Source organism: Lagopus leucura, unplaced genomic scaffold (genome assembly GCF_019238085.1).
Source record: "Lagopus leucura isolate 7727_CA_CO unplaced genomic scaffold, USGS_WTPT01 Super-Scaffold_100009, whole genome shotgun sequence".
Taxonomy (NCBI): domain Eukaryota; kingdom Metazoa; phylum Chordata; class Aves; order Galliformes; family Phasianidae; genus Lagopus; species Lagopus leucura.
This window is the reverse complement of record NW_024962266.1, coordinates 16,714,590-16,735,852: the sequence shown is the minus strand read 5'-3', so window position 1 is coordinate 16,735,852 and position 21,263 is coordinate 16,714,590. Positions and strand designations below refer to the sequence as shown.

Sequence of the window (21,263 nt, the reverse complement as noted above, 5' to 3'; positions counted from 1 at the left end):
TCAGAAACATTGCGTATGCAATTTTATATTTTAACACTAAGCTGCAGAGAAGCTTTTTTGCATGGTGGAACCTCTCTCTTATGAATTAAAAATGGATTTTTTTTTTTTTTTTTAATAAAAATAATTTTTCCTAATCCTGAAATTTTTGCTCAGGAGAAGTTCCTGTTTATTTTAAAAATTAGACCCCTTGACTACTTTTATGGTTGTGAATTGAATTTTTTTTTTACCTGTGTGTTTAAATGCTTAGTTAGTCTGGCAGATACAAGTTACTAACACTGAATCTATGGAATAAATATACACTGAGGCATAATTCAAGCATGTGGAGTGTTGAAAGCTCAATAAATGTTGACTTCAGGACAAAAAGCATTGTTTCTTTCCTAGTAAAAGCTAAAGCTACTTTGAGGTTTTAAAGAGGAATTTCTGATCTGAACTTTGACGCAGAGACCATAGTTGTAATCATTGAAAAGAAGAAAAATTCCCTATTCTTTAAACTACAAATTTTGCATACATCATTAACAATATAGTTTTACAGTTGATATATTCAATTTATTACTGTTTTGTCACAGAAAGTTGTGTCAATCTTGCACTGTGAAATGGTCTTGAAATTTTCATGTTAAATGTATATGTATCATTCTTCCATATTCAGTAACTATCATTTTCTTTCTTAACTATGCACTAAAAGCAAACTCATTGTAATACATAAGCATAAAGATAAAAATATATAAATTATATATATATTATTATAGATAAACTTAGGGAACTTTAATTCTTCAAAATACCATTCTAAAATTTTACTGCAGAAGGTAAATGGATTAAAAAAGGCATAAATCATTTCCAGCAGTCAGGATGTTGTCTGATGCACTCATCCTGTCCTGTCCCTAGCCTGTGGAACACTTGTACCGTCCATTACCATGTCCATCAATGACAGCAGTGAGCAGTTCATGCTTGCATTCTTGTTATTGTGAACTTTTCTCACGTGGTAATGCTCATAATCTATTAGATCCATCATAAGTCCGCAGGCCAGTTGAACTCAAGTGAAGGTCTTCAAAATGGAAGTGGAGCGCCTTCTGCCCACAGAGTGATCTAGAGAAAGGTTAAGGAAGGGCTGAAACCATTCCTTTTTCTGAGATGTTGTTTTCTACTTAATCCCTCCAACATGAGGAGTGGGGGAACAGAGATATTTGTTCTTTTTTATCCATTCACATGTCCAACAAACACACAATTTTAAAAATACTTTAAACAACTGAGAGTTAAGCATTTTTGGAAGAAAGCAAAATAAGTTCTTGTTTGAAGAAAACACATCTTTGGAGTGTCTTTTTCCTGCTTGTCAGGTCTGCGGTAGAAACACTCATACTGTCTTAGTTTTCTTCGAAGTGAAAACGATTTTGATTTCTCACCTAACATGAGTGAATACGGAAGATCTGCCAGTAGGCTGATGGCTGGGAGGGACAGTAGTACCTCTGCTGTAACTGATTAATCTCCCTCATCAAAGTGAAGCAGCCTGGGCAACACAAACCTCAGACAGCACATCTTCTCTAGCAGAAAGCAGAACAAGCTATGGGGTCACTGCAAAACAGAATTAGAGCTCTGGCAGCATTTCCACAAAGAAGCATTTTAACAGTATTATGCCACCCACTTGCATTTCTTAATGTGACTTAAGACAGTTTTCCTGGGCAGGATTTGATCCTCTGCCCTTCAAAACTGCCTGTGTGCCCTTGAAAAAAGCCTGTAATTGTGGTAATGGTGCAGGTTTTCTTTGGGGTCTGCCAGGTTCAGACAAGGCTCTGCTGACCCCTGCTGCCATTCATGCTTTTTCCCTTGCATTTCCTTCTGTGGATGGAGATTGCCTCCCTTTGCTACAGATATTATGTTGTGGAAAGTATCTCAGAGCAAGGGGTATACCTTGACTTTTGCTATTTCTGATCATTAAGCGCTTGCATTTCTGTCCTTTCTGTGTCAGAGAAGCACCAGTATTGATCACAAGATAGCATAGGGTGATGTGTGGAGGGAAATTCTCGGAATTCATGTGCTGCAGAGCAGCTGTGGTATTTGTGCACATCTCATCTGTGAGGTTCTCCTTTTGCTTTGGCATGCCAGTAGTATCACCTTCAGCTTGCTGACAGCAGCCTCTCTAAACGTTTACCATACATATAAGGCTATCAAAATTTGATATCTGTTTTAAGTATCCTTAATAAGTGAAGGTTTCTGCTCATCTGAAACAGACATAGGTCCTTAGTACAGCTGCCACCCCATCAGTATTTTTCTGCGGAAGAAACTTAAAATGCTCTTTATTTTTTTTGAACTGCATATTTCACAGTACCAGGCCTTGGCCTGATTGATTTTTTGTTTTGTTTTGTTTTGTTTTCCTGGGTGTTAGTCTCAAAACTTAGATATGACTCACAGAGAGAAAAAGCAGTAATACACGTAGCATATTTTCATGAAATAGGCATAATCACAAAGCCTAGAATATTCATGACGCATACCATAGTCCTTGGCTTTACTGCAGGAAAAAAAACTGGAACAACCATGACTGAGAATAACCTTATCTAACATTGTTCATTTTCACGGTCATTAATGCTTAATGTGAAAGTAGTAGGTCTCGTTTGCTCATTAAAAACAGTGTTTGATTTTTTTATTTTTTATTTTTTTTATTAATGGAGTTGTTCCACCGTGGTATTACGTAGTTGATTAAATACAAACCCTCAAATTCTAAGGTTCTGAACAGTAAGATAAGGTGGAATAGCTTTCAGTGGTACTTACTAGTGTTTTTGTGGTGTGTTCTCTTATTATTTTCTGCAGAGGAAATTATGTTATGCATGTTCAAGCCCACACGTGCTCTACTGTAATCACAGCATTGGATGAGCTACAAAGAAACAATAAAAGAATCATTGATACCAACTAATGACATTTAAAATTTAGATATAGTTCAAAAAAAATTGAGTTAATTATTTTGCCAGGGTGTAGCTTCGTATTTTACTTAGTATTTCCATATATATTTAAGTTGCTTTTATTTCCCTTATTACTGGCAAAAAAAAAAAATTCAAGCTCTTCTTAGGTCAGCATACATCTTGTCTAGCAAGATGGTATATATGTATTCATCCCTTTCCTTGCTCTTTATGTGTTAAAGTAAATATAAATATCTATATATGTGTATACATACATTTCTAATCGTTTTATAGTGTTGTGTATTTGAGTACTGCATCAAATAGATTCTTCAGACTGTGGCTTTCTTGCATTTATTTTTTTTCAGATTTCTGAAACAATCTGTGCTAGCTGTATGTACTGCTTAGCCTACAACTAATCATATATTATATACTTCCATTATTTAATTACCTCTCTTGAAAATTCACAATTGTGAGGATTTGACATAAGCAATGCTGTCTAACCTTCAGCACCTTGTAGTTGAATATTACTTTCTCTTGGACAAAGTTATGTGACTTTTTATATAGTTTCTGAATTTTTAGTGTAGCCCTGAGAAGTTCCAGTTGCATTCATAAGTTCAGTATTAAAAAATTCTAATTTACTTATATATTATTACTGTGTCAAATACAGTTCATATGGAATAATGCTGTAATAATTGAAGCCTATTAATTCCTCCCACCTCAATATATCCTCTGTAACACTGAGCCAAACCAGGCACGTTATCTGATAAGTTGATTTAGGACTTTCTACATGTGTTCATATAACCATTTATCTCAACCCTTGCCGAGGAGACCTTTATTAAGCTGTGATGACTGCTGAATATGAAATGTAACCAAGATTATTTTTTTATTCAAATATAATTTAAATATTCATCAAAGAGGAGTTATGCTTGAAACTGACAGAGACTATTAACATCAAAAAATATAATTAACTGCACTGGGTATCATGAAGCAGAGTTAGCCAAATAGCCGAGAGGTCTAATTGCTCCAGAGTCTGAGAAGCAATAGTTTTATTTTATACTGTTGCTGTGGAATTAATAGTGATGTGGTTTCCTATGCGAGGCAATTAAAAGCTGCCTGTTAAGGTTCATTGCACTATAGGAAATCCGTTGAATATCACTTAGTAAACAGAACTGAGATGGAAAAGGTACACGAAGGTGGGCAGAGCAGAGTATAGATCGGAAATTAGGGTAGATTATTATGAATTACATATACGTAAGTAAATTATGGCTACTTGCTAGTATCATAAAGCCAGCTCTCAGAAAGAAAGTGAAAAGTTCATTAGTAACACAAAGGAAATAGAATTTTAAAATTATTACAGTGAAGCTTTTTTATCCAGAAGAGAACAGTAACAATGGTTTAAAAATTAAAACATGTCCACAGAGTAGTATAAAAATGAGCAGATCTCATATTCTGGAAACTTCTTTCTGCCGCAGAATAATCTCCTACTTATAATAAAAAGAACCTTCTGACCTCTGTGGCTCAATTAAGCTTTTTAGTTGAATTCAACAAGAAAAAAAACTTCTTTATTGAATCCCATAGATTACACATGTACCCAGGCTATACAGCCTAAAAAGGGGCGGTCATATTCATGACATTTTGACATTAATGAGCTTGCTGAAATGGAAAAGTTTAAGGATCAAAGATACAAGCAATAGCAGTATTTTAAAGCATTTCTCTTTTTTTTTTTTAATCTCTCTAATAAAGAAATTGCAATCTAATTGCTTAATAAATAGGCCATGATTACTGAAAGACACAGATAATTTGACTCTTTCCATTTTATTTCTTACGTATTGCAGAACAATAATTAGCAAAAATTCTATGGCCACAAATGAAAAAGGTCTTCATTTTTTTCTTTTATACAATAACTAAGGCTGAAATGAGTTTACATGTATATTTTTTAATTTATTGTGATAAACAATTTTTATGTATAAGAAGCAAGCTTAAGAACTATTATCATACTGGTAAAATAAAATCAAACAAAGAATTCAACTAGAATTACTGCTGTGGATATAAAGACGGGCTGCCTGTTTCATACATAATTTAGCATGCTTACCCTGTTTATATCAGTGACATAAGAGTGCGTGCTACTTTCTCAGAAGAGCGCCGTCTTTGCCGCTTCACAGCACAGTGCCTTGTACTCCCAGGCTTGCACATGGTGTTAGCAGATATTTAAAGCACTTCAGCCTAACATTTTATAGGTCATGATGAACTGAGCCTATAAAACAAGTTACTGCAATGAAGTTAATGCAGTCTTAAGAGTGTTACATAGATGGAATACTCAGTATTTGATGTATTATTAGCCTGCTGTAGGCACATCAATGGGGAGGAAAAGTTCTTAAGACACAGAATTCTTCCATGTCAAATGTCTTTCGTAGTACACTGTCAATATAGAATCATTACTATGAGTTTAATATTGAGGAATGTGTTTTTTCAGTTATTCACTAAAGTACAGTAACTACAGGAGCCTTTGAATTTTTATTTTCTTCTAACATGCACACAACACCCCCTGCTCACTCCAGGTTCTGTAATGTTTGTCAAAGAAGTTAGATAGCAGAATAATTTCACGGAGCAAGTTGCTGTGACCAAAGTCATACAGTTCTAGCACCTTACAGGAAAAAGTCTTACTACTACTTAATGACACAGAGCTGTATGTTGTTTCGTATCACAAGATACGTGTTTTGTTGTATGTACAAGAACGTCTGTCCTCTGGTCTTAGTAATAATCTATGCAGCTGTGATCTTTAACCTTACTGTTCATTGCTTCTCAGGTATCATGCTCCTTGTCATATACATATATATAGGGAAGAAAGCGGTTTTAAAATGAGTTTAATGCATGTATTTTTCCAGCACTCCAAAATTATTGTTCAATACTGCTCAGATTTTGTGCTCCATTTTCTATGACCATATGATACACGAATTTAGTCTGAGTTATTTAACTGTAACAATAACCTATAACCTTTTCATGTTAACTGAATTTCTTAAGAGTATTGAAGTCAGCTCAGCTATTACACTTATGAAGCTGTAGGTGTTTTCTCATCTAGGATGTAGTGGTACTGATACTGCCTTCAAATGTATTATTCTAGTGCCAGAATCACTGATGGGTATGAAAAACATCATTTACTTTGTATATCCAGCTTTCTTAGATAATTTTGCTGCCTTTGTTGGCTGAGTTATAGCAAAAGAACACCTCCTGGAGCCGCATTTAAAACAGGAGCACTTTGGGTAATGTGCTGTAGACAGAACACTTATGAGTTAGTGCTCAGTTATCATGAATGCCATCAGCAATGCCTTGTTGCTTTCTTATCAGCCACTTCCTGCTGTCAGCCCAGTGCTTATTTCAATAGAAAAGGATTTGCATCAAATGTAATACAGTACCATGTATAGCTAACGTGGGGATTTTAATTGTTCAGGCACATGAGACTCCTTCAGTGGTAGACAGTTTGATAAAAGGATTAGATTATGAATATTTTTGACACAATTAAAGATTATCTGTATGTTGACAGTGTCAAGCCACTGAATTTTCTGATGGGTTTCTTACAGAGGTGAATGTGCTTGACTTACATAGAAATAAAAGCCACACAATCCACGGGATTCTTGGAGATGTAAAAGTGAGCAAACAAAAGCAATCCCCTAAGTGTTATTGGGTTTAAAACAGGAAGTTTTAACTTAATCCCTTACCTTCAAGTCACAAAGAAGTGAATTGTGCTTCCCAGACTGGAGCAGAAGGATATGCTTCTGCTGGAGAAGTCCTGTACCTGGAAGCCTAGTGAGCTTTCCACGCAATAATTGAATCCAGCCATCACTGCGGGTAATGAATAACAGTGCTTTTGTGGCTGGCATTCCTCTCAGAAGAAAAGAAAGTACTTACAGTGAGGACTCTCAGACACATTTTAATAGAAAATGATACCACCGTTACATAGTTGGTTAAAGACCTACCAAGGGACAGCATTTCTGGAAAAAAAAATGAGCAGATGAAATAAGAAAAGTTGTAATTTTGTTAATAGCTATCAGTTCAATATATATATCGTTAAAGCCATGAGATCCACATAAAGAGTGATGAGCAGAAGGATCGTACCAGCTTGCTAGCAGATTGCACTTTTATAAATCTTGTAAAATAACCAAGTTGTCTTTTGGCCTCTTGCTCAGCACTTTGCTCCACGTTCTGTTGAGCCAAGCAAACAAATCACTCCCCAGCCCTGTGGAGTTGGAAGAGATGCAGTGGTGGCACATGGCCTCTGCTGATGAAAATTATAACCCAAAAAGGGGATATTCCCTTAGGCAAGTTTACGAAAAACAATTTATTTTTTTTCACTCTGTAAAACTCATCTTACATGCAGGATCTCTTGTGTTATTACAAACTCTAATCCTCTGAGTGGGTAATTAACGGACCAGAAAAGCCATTTGTGGAAAGAAAGAGCCATCAGAGTGAAAAATATTTCTCTACTGAATGATCTTTAAGGAGTAAATAATTACAAGAGTGAGAGGTTTGGGATGACCAATCTAAATCTGAACATAATTAGGATGAACACAGTTTGAAAATCGAAGCAGTTGTCATGTGCAACAATTCTCATATCAGAAGACTAATTAAATATTTAAAAGCCCCAAACCCCTCACTATTCACAGAAAAAATAACCTGCCACAAAAGGGTCTGTAACTTTGCAGATAATTAGGAAGGGTTACAGAGGGAAAAAATCAGATTGGCTCTAAGGTTCTGTAAGGTCATGTCTTATTATGGTGTATCTTTTATATGGTCTGATAACAAGTTTCTTGCTAATTTAATCTAAGTAGGGCATCCCATAGTGATTTCCCATTTCCCTTGTTAAAAATGTGATGGCTTTTCTATATTCAAACTGCAGTAGGTGAGCATTTTTATAAATAATTGCTCCTAATTGATACAGGTTGTAATATATTTTCATTACTTGGGGGATACGTGTGTTAAAGGTCAGGACCCAAGCCTACACACACGTCCCATTTGAAACTGTGTTCATCCTGCTCTTTTTAAAGGTAAACCAAAGGACCTCATGTTGCCTCAGTGGTCAGTTCTATAATTAGTAAGTTTTGCTTACCTGGAGGCTAAGCTGCAGTTACAGTGGGCATATGTTTCTGCAAGCAGAAGAGCTTTGCTGAGTTTGTGAGACTCACAGTGATTGAAGCCTGCTTTGTGCTGAACTGTCTTGAAGAGTGTGAGTGGTACAGGGGTATCAAGACTTCCATGTTTCAGAAGAATTTCAGTAACAGATCGCCTCTATCATTTCAAGTACTTTACTCTAGTAATTAAAATGGGTGATATTTAGAAAAGTATTTAAGATCTGTACAATTTGATGTGAAGGATAAAGCTGTGCATTTTCAATAATGTAATTGTTCAAGTTGCTATTCATATGCTATTCAGTAATGATTCAGAAGCTGTCTTAAGTGATTCAACTTTTAACTACATTATGAATTTTCTGAATATCAAGCCTTGGATAACAAAGATCTACAGTGCTGCAAGAACACATTTTAAAGGGCTTTTACCATTATCCTATGATCTCTGCCTGAGAGTCTCTTCTCTTCTGAGTCTGTTGCAGCTGGGTTTTAGGCACTGTGCTTGAAGATTTGCACTTGGATTTGCTGTGGCTCTGCTCTAGTACTGTGCCTCCTAAGTAAATGCTGCTCCACGAAGCTCGTACGTTCGTACCCAACCCTACCTATCTCATCTATAACCTGCTTGACCCACAGGGCATGATGCTGTGCTCGTGTTCGCTCAGTGTGAATAATCTGTGTAAATTGCTCAGGCATTATGATGCTGCACTACTAAAGTTTTCATTAGTAAATAAACATTGCTTTAGGCTATTTATTTTGCTTAAATTGTGAGACATTTAATTGGGTCTTTTGAACTGATTACTTTTCAGCAGTGCCGATCTGCTTAGCTTAGTTTGCGTACTAAGACATTCACTGTGTTTAATCCCTGCTGCATTTTGCTTGCAAAACATACGTGCATGAATAATATGACAGGATTATGAATATGACTGTACTTACATTTCTTCTTCCTTAGGCGCAAATATTTTCTCTAAAATGTTGATGTCTCTGCTCTTATAAGGTTTTGGTTTTGGTTGCATTCCAGACAGAAGTCAGTGTCACTGGCAGATTGTTCCATTTACTTTGTGCAACTAATTGTGGATTTAGTTGTCTGATTTTTCCTGTCTCTGCCTTGCAGTCAGCTCCTTAGAGGCTCTGATGGCTCCTGTAGGCCTTTCACATATGTGATAGAAAGATGGGATTATAAAAGCACTTCAGAAATTATCAAGAGTTGGCACTTACATATTCCACTGGAATCTACATTTCCTTTTTTCTGTTTTTTTTTTTTCTTCTATTTTATCTAATGCTGCAGTTTCAGGTTAATAACAATTCCATAATAATAGCTTTTACACAAATAAAGAAAGTACTGGAACAAGAATGACTTGGAACAAGAAAAACTACCACTGGTGTAATAGCTACAGTGGGAATAAGAGAAAAGATTTGTCTTTTTAACAAGTGACTGCTTTGAACTCACTGAACAGAAATACTAAAAAGCAAATGGGTCATAACAAAACACATTAAAATTGTAAGAAGAGGTTGAAAGCAAGAAACAAACACTCAGTTAAATTACTTTGTCATACAGTTCTGATACATGTTCATTGATAGTGAATCAGATTGGGTAGCCCTGAGAAAAGGCCTGTAGGAGTTGGTCTTTTCTGCTGCATTTTATTGTCTACTTCAAGTTTTCATCCTTAACACGTACCCTTAGATTCCCACAAGATTACATTGTAAAAAGACAACAAGATTTCATGTTATTGTATATTTATTGGGCAAATGAAAACTATGGTGCACATTCTTGTACAGTAATAAGTGTACACTATTTAGCTTCTTAATAATATATTTACTCAGAAATTACAAAGATTCAACAAATCATCAGTATTTTGATTTAAAAAGAAAATAAAAACAATTTTGTTAAGCTTCTTTTTTCTCCCAGCTATATTTTATCTGAACTCACCAGGGTTATTGCTTTAGTGATCATGTTTCTAAGTGCATAGGAAATCCCTTGTGAATTTTTCAAACTGATACCTTACTGCTTTCATGGTCACAGAAAGATTTCCAGTGTTGAAGCACAGTTCTTATGGCCAAATTCTGCCTTTGTACGTGCTTCTGCATCTCTCATTTTATTCTTGAATTATGAAAAGTACCACCACAGCCTGCTAAATCTGTTTTCACTTCAGGCTAAGTAGTACTTATTTTCTTTAGCATGTTCATTTCCCTGTAATCGTTTCAGAAATTCTAACTTGAAAATAATTTTTACAAATCTTACACAAGCATAAGCAAACTGCTACTGTGGCATCCTGTTTGTTCGTTTGTTTTAAAGCCAGCTGCAAGTTCATATCCATCACATTCGTCTTGGCTCCCTACAAAGGCTTGTGTTTACTCTTCCTGACTGTGTAGGGTTGCACTTGTGCTGCAGTAGTTGCTTTGGAGCTATGGGTGCTGGTTGGCCAATCTGCTGTAAGTCAGGGCTTTATAGTGGCCGTGTGAAGGGGAGGCTTTTTAGCAGCTCTTTTTTTTTTTTTTTTTTTTTTTCAGGCTTTGGTTAGGTCTAGTTGCTAAATAATTAGCTTTCATTTCTGGTTTGTAGTAATGTATTTCTTGTGAGATGAATTTGAAGCTCAGAATTTAATTGCGTTGTTTTAAGTAGTTTCATCTACTGTTGCATGTATGTGTGCAAGCATGTATGTGTAACATTCCTAACATAAAATCACTGTTCTCTGGCTATTTGATATGTAGGTTTTGTACAAGCTTTCTAAGATAAAATTAATAAAACATTACATTTAAGTAATATTTGACATCTTCATACATATGTAACTTAGAGTTTAATAACAGAAGTTGAGGTCTAGTGAATATGCATATGCAAGCAGAAGCACATCTCACACAGCAGTTGTAGACTGTTAGGAATACATATGTAAAGATGGCCATTTATTCTGGGTAAAGAGGTTCAGGAATTTTTCCATTTAAAATATGCTGTCATTAAAAGTCAATACACGAAACAAATTCATCCCACATTCCTATCTCTTTTTACTCAGACTACAACTCACACAGGGTGAATAAGGAACAAGAAGACCATATGGAGTACGTGATGCTGTAACTCAGAGTTTATGTGCTGCAAGTGGTGTCTGAGCAGGTTGCTGCAGGCAATACGCAAGAACATGCCGTTGTGCTAGCTTTTAAGTATTTAATCAATATGCTGAAAGAGAAATACCTTCAGATCTGACTTAAGCATTCCAAAACATACCCAAGTGGATGTTCTAATATATTAAGAATTTTGTAAAAAATTAATTTCATCTATTAAAATAGGGCTCTAGACTATTTTTTTAGCTTTTTAAAGTGAAGTATGCATGACTTTCCTGTATGTGCCATTTTTACCTTGCCTAAAGAAACACTGCATTCACAGAAAGCTGCAACTGGACAGTCTGTCTGTGCATGTTAGACATTAACCTGTACTCTATTCAAACTAGCAGTGATTTTTCTTCTATCTTGCTATCTTTGCCAAAGTTATGTATGTAAAACAGAAGCATTTGAAGGGTAAATTGTGATGTGAACATTATTTTGTACGTGTCTTGTGGAACTGCAAGAACTGCTTAGAGAGGAACTGTATGTATCTTATGTGGCATATGGAACCTACCCATGAAGACGATCTCACGCCTCTCTTTGGCCCATCTCATGCTGAAATCTCAAAAATGTGCTTCTTGGATTCTAGTATTTCACTTTCTGGTCCAGTCACGATGCACTGGGCTTTTCATTTTAATGCTGGAGTATTTGTTCAAGTCCATAGACTTTGCATTTTTAATCTTCCTTAGAACAGTGGTGAATAATGGCCCTTGGCAGGAGATAATGAAATTTTCTTAATTTATATTTTCAAGCAGAAGCTTCAATTGAAAATGGCATCCTGTGGCCTGGAGACATAGCTCTAGTGCAAGTTTCAGGGGAGCTATAATAATAATGCAGTGCCAGCGGTGACGGAGAATGATAGGACAGTGAAGAAGTAATTTAAGAAAGAAAAGAGAATGTACCAAAGCTTTATTGTAGCATATCTAATGATCTGCTGAAGATTCCCAATAGCTTTTGGAGCATGACAGGGGAAACTAATGTTATCTTGCCAAAACAGAAGCCCCTGCTTAATCAGCAGAACAAGATTATTGATTAAAACACCTCACACAATAGATTGCACATAGAATCTCATCTCCATACATTACAAGTGATAAAGCACAATAACGAGCATAAGATAATAAAAAAAGAGCAAAAGCAATTTGTTGGGAATTGTACAAATCAACATTAGAGTTGAAATGCAAACAAATTATTGTGGGAAGTACAGCTGTCCTTAGAGCTCAGCAAGAAGGGTCTTGGCTACACAGTGAGGGGAAGATGCAGGCTAACAGCACTGCTGGAACTAGTTTACTTCTTTTTTTTCTGTAGTCATCTGAAGTGTGAAAGGGCCATTCCTCGTTCGCAGTCTTTCATCCTGAGGTGAAAGGAGTTCAGACACTGTACTGTAACTGTTAATTAAACACTCCATTTGATTTTTAGATTACTCTAAGCGATGCATCTGCATTATGAAAATGTAACCTTTCTTCGTTCATACTAAAATACCGAAGAAATGACTGTTAAGAGTACTCAGTTACTCCTTGCATTCACATGAACAATGATGTTTCCTACATTCTCCTTTGCAAAACTCATGCTGTGTTAGCACAGGAACTTGAATCATCATTCTTTCAGCGTTACTGTTAGTCTTTCCCTAAGTCGGGTTTCATACTTAATCCGTGCATTACTTTTTCTACATCAGCTGTTTTTTGCAGATCTGCTTTATTTCCTTGTAAATTACAAAGTCACGGTGTCATAAATCTTTGTGAATATCGTGAATGTCTCAAGTGTGAAGATATTTCAGTGTCAGATCATATGAACTTTAAGATTGTACATAAAAATCTGTGAATTTGCATAGTTTAAAATATGCCAAGAAAGTATGCAGTTAACTAGATTACAGAACTCTTAAATGATACTTAAAACCAAAGAATACTTAAACACTAGGTTGCAAACACTTAAACATTAAAATGTTTGTGATTTGACTTCTTAAATTCCCAGCAACAACAAATGCTAGTTTGTACCAGTAGGAACAGTTGTAAAACAGTTTGGTTAGATGAACTGAATGAACAGAATGTTGTGTAGTAAAAATAACGCTGGTTAAAATGCATGAAGGACTTCAAGTTAGTTGGCAAGTCTTTTTGTTCTTTTGTTTGTTTCTTTTTGTTTTTGTTTTCTGATGGTGTCTGGGCCAGTTTTTCAAATATCGGGGAATTTTATTTCTGTTACATCTTGTTTTGGAGAATACCATGAAGTAGCCACGTTCATAAAGTTCAAAACTAAATAGGAATCTGCTGGGGGATTATGTTGCACAGATTGTAGCAGTGTAGTATGGTCTTCGTTGGACATAGTGTTTCTAAATGTATAGATTTCCCAAAATTGTGAACCTTTGCTAAAGTGGTAGTAAGGTAACTTGATATTCTGTAGCTCTATAAGATGCTGTTTTATATAGAGTATCCTTTGGCCAATATATCTGACATAAAGAATGTCAGCTGAGCCCTTTAGCAGTTAGTAAAATGGTCTTTGCAGGCAGCAGCAGAAGCATAGGTCAATAACTAATACTGAAGTTAGTGTCCCAGGTTTTATAGGGGGAAAGAAATAACAATTTTGAAGAAGGAAGACTACTTTGTATCCAGAGAACAAATGACAATACTGTAAATTCTCTGAATGGCTGGTCTCAGAACTACCTCTTCAAAGCCCAAATATCCTTCATCTCTTCTCTAGAACCCTTGAATTGGGACTGAAAACTGCTCTAATTGCTGTTGTTTATGACCAACTTAACTGGGTAACAAACAGTTACTTGAATGTGGATTTTTATTTATTTATTTATTTATTACATGTGAATGTATAAATCAAGATACTTTAATTTGAAATGTTAGAAGCATATGGAAATCAGGATCTTATGCCAAAAGATTACAAAGTTTTTAAAAATGCAAGCAGCAGTTTATTCCTAAATACAGGTCAGTGATTTGGATGTAAAATCTTTATTCTTTCAGTTACACACATAATTGCTCTTGCTCTAAATGGGGACGCTTTGAGCAGTACTACTGTGTACTTCAGCAGCAGGCATAGATCATTGCATTTCAGAACTGTGATCTCCTTCATTTTGGCCAAAGGTGAGCAGGAGGTGACCATATGCAGAATACATAAATTCTTACCTATAGAAATAGTCAATAGTCATAGTTTTTACAAAGTCAGCAATTCAGTGCCTGAAATTTGATACTGGCTCTTACTGTAATAAGACAAAAATAGTGCACTTCTGATTTATTATCATTATACATCCTTTTGATACAAGTTTGAAACTGATCTTCATCATTCCTCCCAATGTGTATCCATTTTATTTTGTAATAAATCAATATTTCTTTCTTAATTGCTGCTCTTTCAAGTGTAAGATGAAATTTTCATACAGCTCAAAGCTGTGGAAGCCATTACATTGAGTGATGCACTACAGAGAGTATTTTTGTAGGAATGCTTATGGCTTCATTTTAATTTAAAGAAATTAATTACAAAATATTACTTTTTGTGTGCTGGTTTGTCTGACTTCAGCTGTGGGGTTTAAAAACCTGGTAGAGTGGTAAGACCAAAGAGGTCTGTGAAGTTTAGGATCATGTTGCCTCCTCCTAGTTCTGCAGCCTCCTCTTACATCATGCACCTGAGAGCAGTGCAGTGACTCTGCATCTCTTCCACATGGCTCTGAAAACCAGTGTGCATCCTGCTTTCTCCAAACCCTAGTACACTGTGTGGGCTGTTGCAGTGAGTGATGTTGGCAGCCTGAGTGGCACAGTACTGGGCTGACTGGCAAGTGATGGCCACAAAGTGAGCTCCTCACCATCTACCTGCCTGCCTATCTTGGCTTGTGTGGGTTATTTACAATCAGTTTTGAAATTATGAGCATCACAAGACAAAATAAATAGGTTTAAAAAAAAACAAAAACAAAAACAAAAAAACAGGAAAAAAAAAAAAAAACAGAAAAAAAAAACAGAAAAAAGACAAGTGATCTAATAAACTCAGAAAAGATTTTGCTCCTGAGTTTACTCTGCAGGAGTCTCAGTTTGTTTGAACCTGTTCACTGTGCTAGCTTGATTAGAAGGTAAATAGGAACATTGTTTGTATCTGAGTTCTTCAAATGGGCTTGTTCTACTTCTCATGAGATAGCAAGAATCACTCTTATACCTGTTGGCAAAATACAGCTGGAGAAAGCTGTTGGTACAAGATAGATTATTTTAGCTTGAGATTTGTTATTCAGGGAGTGTGGGAAGTAGTAGGCAGTAGAGAAGCTGATGTACAGCTGGAGTCAAAGGCTAGGTTATTACTTAAGTTCAGACCTCTCTTATTCAGTTTGCTGACAAACAAAAGTAACCCCTGAGAAGATCAGCCAAACTCCCTTTTCTTTTAGTCACCAAACTCCCTGATCTTCTCTTTTCTATTGTAATACTTCTGTTTTTTTCTATATTTCTTTCTGACCATCTCTTCAGAGTTAGGTGATAGTTTTTTTCATTTAAAATTCTAATCTTATATTTGGCCTGGAAGTCACAGATAATTATTAAAAAAAAAAAAAAAAAAAAAAAAAAAAAAGACACAAAAAACAAAAACAAAAAAAAAAGCACTTTAAAAATCATTAAACTCATAAAATTATTATGGCTGGAGGCACTGCAATGAATTTGTTCTTTGCATCAAAATGCGTTGGCTTCTATTGTTCAACAAATCATTTATATTTCAGTATTTTGTCTCCTCTACAATACTTTGTAATTAATTTTCTTGCAGTTCTTCTTAAATTTTTTTCTAATTTCCTCAGACGGTCATTCTTTACTTCTTCCTGTAACTTAACAGGGGAAGCATAAAGAACACCAATTGCTGTTAAAATAATTAAAATTGAAATACTGATGTTCTTTGTCTGCAATAACTCTTCCAACCAAAATCATGGTTACCTTCAATCGCAACAAATGTTTCTCTGAGAAATAAAGCCATTCAAATGTGTATCTGGAGAGATTAAAGGAATTGGTCCTTTGTGTGAATGTACTTTACACACATTTACACTTCTTTCTTTTTTTTTTTTTAAGTTGTATATCAACTTTGTATTTTGCTTTGACTTTACTGAGTAGTAGTGTCAAATCAGTATATGTTTGGGGCAGCTATGCTGGCTACTTGAAATGAGTGATATTTGAGATACCAATGATACCCAAATTTAAGAGTGTTAAGCCTGAACTGAAGTATTGTCTTGAAGCCTCGTTTATGGACTTTGACTGATCTAGTATTAATTAACTTTGTTGTCTTATGGATTGAACTGCCCAAGTGTGAAGAAAGTTAGTGCTGTACATAGCACTTTAGCATGAACTTGCAAATTAAACGTAATCTTAAATTAATTAGCCTGCTTTCTTTTCCCATTACAGGTGCAACAACCGAACACAGTGTATAGTAGTTACTGGGTCAGATGTGTTTCCTGATCCTTGTCCTGGAACATACAAGTATCTAGAAGTTCAATATGAATGCGTTCCTTACAGTAAGTATAATCTTTTTATTCTTGTTCACTTCCCCTGACCCTCACAATTAAAGCTGGAGTGCTGTTCCATGGAAATGAAGCATATGTTTATGGCCCACGGATCCATTATGCATGCAGAGCACTTACAGACTAGGGCCTCCAATTAGCTTCACAAAGTGTGGAAGGAAGCCATGGTGCAATGCTGGCCAAGTGTCTGTCTATGTTCTTAAGTGTTTGGCTTTTAAGGCTACTGTTTTTCCAGAAAACAAACTCAAATTAGCTATTCAATAGGCCAGATAGAAATTTGTACTTTTGCCCAATACCAGTTGCTGACAAATTGGCTTGGCTCACAGACTTCTAAAGAAGAAATTGACTTCAATTTTAATCATGATCTACTTGAAAGGCTATCATGGTGAATTTGGGTGCACAGCAAAACCCAGCACTAACACTCCTGCTCAGGAGGTGTTGTAAGAAGACTGTGCTTTAGGGGCACATTCGTTAAGTGAACTCAGTATGATTTGTGATTCATAGTGAATAATTCATCACTAAGTAACTAAACCACATTTCTTGAAAACAGTGGGAAAAGGAGCAAGAAGAGTTGTTCACTTTTAATGTAAAGCAAAAAATGTGAATTGTGTCTTCAAATCAGATGTCAGAACAGAACCATTAACAGAAAAAAGTAAATACTGAAAACGTTGAGATAAAAAAAAATGTAAAGTAATAGCTATTTCAGCAGTTTTGTACAACATTCTTTCTAATGCCAGAATTCACTAGTTTTAGACATGCTTCTTATTTTCTTGTAATAATTAATATTTTTTTGTTTTTTTTTTTCATTGACATGTATTCACGTGTATAAAATTTCTGCAGATTCAACACTTTTAACTGGTTTTGCTTTCTTGTAAGGTCATTCTTTGCAGTGACTAATCTCTCATCCTGTAACTCCACAGAGAAATAGCTGTGCTTGCAATGGAATTTGAGCAGTGCACTGATCATTCCCTTAAGTTATTATTAAGTGTGAATCTCTTGATCTGCAGTAATCCTTAACCAAAGTCACATTTTCTGTTGGTACAGGAAACAGGCCAACTCTGAGATGCAGAAACACTGTGGTGACAGTATACATCCAAAAAGGAAGGAAATGAGTTCTGGCATAAGCAAAGCTATGTCAAAACTGTCCATAGTGTTTACTGCTCAGTTTTTAAATTAAGTTGTTTTAAACTGAAATACTGTTCTTTGCTTCACCACATTGATCATTCACTGTTGTTAAAGGCCAAACACAGATCATCTGTTTTCTCTTCATTTCTGCTGTGTCATTGTGAAATGGATGCTTGCTGATTTTTTTTCTGTACCATTTGTAGGATTGGAAGCCTACTGCATACAGTGATCCCAAATATCATTCCTCCTGTGTGTAGTATTGTTGGCTTGTTAAGCCTGTTCTTCTTGTGCCACTTTTAAAGAGCGATGTCTTACCCCAATCTAACCAAAATTTTGTTCCACAAAGATCGCTTTTACTTTAGCTCTATTCTCATTTCCAAATTCTCAGAAAGAGGGCAGTGCAACTGTTTCCAAACGATGGGGTCAGTCATATGACAAGAGATCACGTTTCCAGTTCCAGTAGGCTAGTTCATAGAGAAAAGCTATAATGCAAATAATGTTCAAACAATTTTTTATGCTGTTTTAGGAAGAGAACTGTGGATATATTCTACCAATTGGGTATTGCTATCTACAGGAATCTTTTCTTTTCCAGTTTTCAGAAGTATAGCGCGGCCTACCCTGTACTCTAACATGTAGCTATTCTGCTTTTAAAATGTTTATTTTTGTTTACTGTCAATTGCATTGGCCTGCCCCTTGAATTCTGTAATTCTATGTCTATCATAACTCAGGATTCTGGATACTTCTTGTCTTTCCAAGTCCGAGATTTGGAGTTTGTTAACTGCACCATGTACAGTGATGACACTACACCTTTAATTCCAGAATTGTAAGAGGAGTCAAGTGTTGTTACAAGCATCAAAAAACGTTGACAGCTATTAGAATCAGTTTTGAAGTTTAATTTTAAGCCTCATAGTGCTGCCGTTTTGATTATTGACCATCTTTTTTCCATGTCCCACGAAGCTTGTCCTGATATTCTTGCAAGTCTTGATCAACATCCATTATCAAGTCTGATATTTTTTTTTCCCTTACTTGTTCCAGGGCTGCCCTTCTAAACATATGGAATGACTGAAATCATTAGGTTTGCAAAGAAGATGGGATAGGCTTTTGTGGGTCTAGGAAGAGAGGTGTTTAGTCATCACAACGCTTCTAACCAAAGTTCAGTTCTGATTTTTACTTTATCTGATTTTACCTTCAATTAATACACAAAATATGCTATGTTGATAACTTTCAGCTCATGAGAGATTACAACTAGCAGTTGTCACTTTTGTGATAAAAGTTGAGAGCTCTTACATGTTGGAGTTGGTGTCACCCTTGTACAAAATGCAGTTTATGAGCAACTCTTATGTCTTTCTGGCCTTCAGAAATATATAGCTGCTTTGCTATCCATGCATATTGACTGAGCTTTCTGTGGGCTCAATATTCATTGTCCTCATAAGAATGTACTTAATGAAAAGCTTACTTTTTTGCATCTTGTAATGTAGAACTGTTCAGTAGTGTTTTTCTAATCCTGTGTAGCTGAAAAAAAAATCTATTGAAATACTCAGTTGGATCTCCAACAAAACTGAAATTCTAGACAAATTTGATAGGCATTGCTTTGTCTTAAAATAAGAGTGCTATTGATTAAATTACAAAGAAATTGAGAGTATCATACTTGACATTTCTCTCAGTTCTGCTTCGCAGTGTATATTGACACTGACTGAGTAACAGAAGTCTGCCCTTTCATTAAGAAGTACATCAAAAGTACCATTTTGTACATCTGTGCATTTTTATTTTACGCCTTTTTTGGACTCAAGAATTCAATAGAAAATGTTTTAAAGTGCTTTATACTCTCTCTGTCTGTATTGATTGGACTTTGCAGCATTTATTTATTTCAATAAGCCCATCTGTCCCTGAAAACTGTACAGCTGTACACCAATGCACTCTGAGAAGATGTGCCAGTAACGATTTTAGTTATCCCTATCTTTTTCACACACTCCTATTACTAATTCTAAGTAGGTACAGTATCAGTATTGCTCTTTGGCAAGGAATAAGCTCATACATGAAAATTCACAAATAGAATCATCTGTAAGTCATTAACACTGAATGTGAAACTCAGAAACTTGCTTAAGAATGCATCTTCTGTTTACTGAAGAATTAGAAAATGTAGAAAAACAGTTGTTACCTAAAGATGCACAAATGAACAAAGGCTAGGAAAACTACTGCTCAGTTTGACAATGTTCCTCCTCCCACTCTCCTCACAGAGTTTTGGAATTGTTCCCCAAACGAACACTAGGCCAGCTCAGTCAATATCATTCTCCCAAAATAACCATATTTAATTTTGTTAAATGAAACTGAAAATCCAAAACTTCATATGGAACATACAAATACATTTTTCAGGTTAATACCATAATACTGAAAATGTAATAACTGTGCAAATAGTTTTGATACACTTCCTTGGTATCAGCAGTTATTGTTACACAGATTGGTGCATCTGTCATTTTTCAGGTCATTTTATGAAACTAGGAGAACATATTTCAAAGGCTACTGAGTATGTGAAATAGATTTTATTGCAAATAATTATTGGAAAGCTATTTACTATCTGGACTTCAGCTATAAGTCTTCCTGTAATAAGTTCCATAAAACTTCCTTGGGGAGAAATTGCTATCATAATGTAACTTTGTTAATTGGGTTTGATTTATATTTTCCATGTGTGGTGGTGGAATGGATATTTGTTTCAAACACTTAGTATGACTGTCCTCGCATACTAGCTTGCTGTTTCTGGCTTAATCGATGATGCTGGAGAATATTTGAATGAGCTAAATGTTAATTTTTTTCTTCTCTTCTTGCTTACTGTGCTTTTGCTTCCTTTTTCTAGATGTTTTTGCTTATTCCTTCTAGTGTGATTTTGCAGTTATAGATAAAGAAGTGGCAAAAGTTCTCAAGATTACATACAGACAAACAAATAAAATGGGGCTAAGGAGAGCTAAAGGATGCAAGCTGCTTTCTTTACAAGAAGTAAAATTTGAGGGAATATGGGGGGAAATTCAATACGCACGCATACATACCTGTATAATTCATATACTGTGTTTTGGATTTATAGTTATCTAATTCATATAATAAGTATATGTGCACTAGCACATATATGATATATTAATGTGTCACTCTTAAAAGTCAACTTGATAGCATTATGCTTTGAGTTTGAGAAGAAAAGTATATCTAGCATGCATTAGTAAAGTCATTCATTATTTATTCAGGTTCACTAAGTGAAACAACATGCCAACATATCTGTATTGCCTCCTTAATCTACAAAAATGATTGATCCATGTTCACTTATGTAACCATAGAATCTCTCTCCTGCTAGGTTTTCCTGTTGTCTGTTTCTCTTTATCCAATATAGTGCAGTTCTTATTCTCCCTATATTTAGCGTCTGTTACTAATTTAATCTTTAGATTAATAGTCAATTTATGTTAATCTTCTTTCTTTTTTCCTTGCACTTTTTTATTTTTCTTCCGATGCTTAAAATAGAAGTGGAGCAAAAAGGTAAATAACGTATACAGTCCAAACCCCAGCTCCTTGTTATGTGCCTTATGGATG

General features: G+C 35.4%; 1 protein-coding gene across 11 annotated transcripts in view; it reads left to right on the top strand.

The window, feature by feature from the left end:
- Nucleotides 1-21,263, top strand: part of ADGRL2 (adhesion G protein-coupled receptor L2) — a 155,874-nt gene that overhangs the window by 86,314 nt on the left and 48,297 nt on the right. For all 11 annotated transcript variants that reach the window (XM_042873911.1, XM_042873921.1, XM_042873915.1 and 8 more), the window contains one exon: nt 16,453-16,562. In XM_042873911.1, coding sequence (XP_042729845.1) covers nt 16,453-16,562 — 110 coding nt within the window. The remainder of the gene's footprint in view (nt 1-16,452; nt 16,563-21,263) is intronic.